The 2,177-nt window shown below is 49.6% G+C and overlaps 1 protein-coding gene across 2 annotated transcripts in view; it reads left to right on the top strand.

The window, feature by feature from the left end:
- The window catches only part of LOC103601909 (polycystic kidney disease protein 1-like 2), a 69,986-nt gene that overhangs the window by 54,581 nt on the left and 13,228 nt on the right, over nt 1–2,177 (top strand). For both annotated transcript variants that reach the window (XM_008586316.1, XM_008586314.1), the window contains exon 27: nt 768–895. In XM_008586316.1, coding sequence (XP_008584538.1) covers nt 768–895 — 128 coding nt within the window. The remainder of the gene's footprint in view (nt 1–767; nt 896–2,177) is intronic.

Consider the following 2,177-nt stretch of genomic DNA (forward strand, 5'->3'; position numbering starts at 1 on the left):
GAGCTGTGTAAAGTGAGAAGTAAAAGGCTTTCAACTTTCATTGTCATTCTCCACTGTCAATAGTTTCTTTCAATTCCTTTCTGGGTTTATTTGTATATCTTTTGTTTCCTAATTCTTTTTGCCATCTTTCTGGCTTTTTAAGGACGTCTTACACGACCTGTCCAAAACCACATCTAATTGACTTATGTATTTCTACAAATAAAAAGTGTGAGGTAGGTTTCAGGCCTGGTTGATTCAGCAGTTTACTGGTGTCCTCAGGGACTCAGATTGTTTCTTTCTCTTCATGTTGCCATCCTTGGAGCTGGTTTTGTTTTTGTAGGCAAATTGGTTTAAAAAAATTATTACAAAAAAAAAAACACGAATGAAAAATAATTCAGAAGAAGGTTGAATTTTATGCATATTGGTCATTAGATGAATTGTCTTTGGTGAAGTGCCTTTGGAAGAAATGGCTTTAAATGAGCCAACTCGGCGGACACTGAGGTTGGGTGGGTGGATGGGTCTTGGCTAGAAGTGACCATGCACAGACGGCCAACACCAAATGTGGAGGGCAGGGGCGGATCATCCCCTGCAGCTCCCTTTGTCCCTTCTCGGGTGTTGACTGTCTTTGGCATCCACTGCATGTCCAGAGGAAGTCCTTTGAATCTTTGGCTCTAAAGGACCTTTGTCTTCTCAGCCCTGGCCACCTCTCTGAAGGGTTTGAGCTTGAGTCGTCTGGCTCTAAGTGGGCAGGAGGCTGGGAGGTGAGCAGAGCGCGCTTTGCTTGGCAGGAACCTTCTTGGCTCATGCGGCCCACCAGAGCCTCCGCCTGTACCCCTTCACTGACGGCTGGCATCCCTTCGTGGTGGCAGCGGAGCTGCTTTATTTCCTCTTCCTCCTCTACTACATGATGGTGCAGGTAAGGAGAGGACTTGTGGCTCCAGGCACAGGGATGGAAGTGGGCGTCCCTCTCCCACCCCGTGCCTCCTCCTTGGGGGTGGCGCTGAAGAAGGGGGAGGGGAAAGGCTTTGCCATAGATGTTTGCCAAGCCACCCGTTGGTCCTTCTGCTGGTGCTGAGGGCTGATTGGGGCTGCCGGCCACAGCCTCAGAGGGTGGTCCTTCCTGGGGGTGGGGGGTGAGAAGCATTGGTCCTGCTGAACCGAGACCTCCCAAAAAGCTGGGATGGGGGGATGGTAGGGTGTGGGGTGGCTGTCCCCATAGCTAGGGGTTCTCTGAACTTAGATGGTGGGGGTTCTTATCTTTTGCTCTCACCTGTGGACCCTGGGTGTTAGGTAAAATCCCACCTGCCACCTTTACTGCCATGCTGCACTGTGAAGGTGCAGATATTGGAGAACAGCGAAGTCTTGAAGATGTTGCGTGCTCATCTGAAAGTGGTCATATGCCCCCTTCCCTCCTCCCACCAAAAATGCAAACCAGGTACCTTAAAGGGGGCATTTTGACCCTCCATCCCCTGCTACAACAACCTCTTTAAAGTAAGGATGGCATTTTTGAGCTTACGATGTGACAGGCGTTGTGCTAAGAACCTCATGTGGGTTTTCTCCTTTAACAACAGGAGGAAGATCCTATTAGCTCCATTTCACAGAGCAGGAAACTAAAGTCCAGAGATGTTAAATTACTTATCCAAGGTCAGAATTTGAATCCAGGGCCGGCCCGGTGGCGCACTTGGTAGAGTGCGGCGCTTGGGAGCATGGCGGCGCTCCCGCTGAGGGTTCGGATCCCATATAGAGACCGGTCCGCTCACTGGTTGAGTGCGGTGCGGGCGCGACACCGAGGGTTGCGATCCCGTTACTGGTCACGAAAAAAAAGAAAAAAAAAAAAAAAAGAATTTGAATCCAGAGAGTCTGACCCCTGACCTTCACACTCAAACTGTAGGCTACATCGACTTCATAGAACTGAGCACTGCCAATTCCAGCCCAACAGCCAGCAGTGATCCAAGAGCATCTTAAGTCCTTGCCTTTGTCTGAGAACCTGCAGGGAGATCCACGCATGCTCGCACTGCGCTTTGCTCCTCTCCTCTCAATTGTCCTTACACGCTGCCTGCAGCTGCTTCAGAAAGTCACTCTCCAAAACCCTTAAATCTCTCAAAATGCTGCTTGAGCAGTTTTAAAAAATCTCCCGTCTCTCCACCCCTTTATTATGGAAGTGAACTTAGCCTCTTACCAACCAAACACAAGTTCTT

Source organism: Galeopterus variegatus, unplaced genomic scaffold, assembly GCF_000696425.1.
Source record: "Galeopterus variegatus unplaced genomic scaffold, G_variegatus-3.0.2 Scaffold3932, whole genome shotgun sequence".
In the NCBI taxonomy this organism is placed as follows: Eukaryota; Metazoa; Chordata; class Mammalia; order Dermoptera; family Cynocephalidae; genus Galeopterus; species Galeopterus variegatus.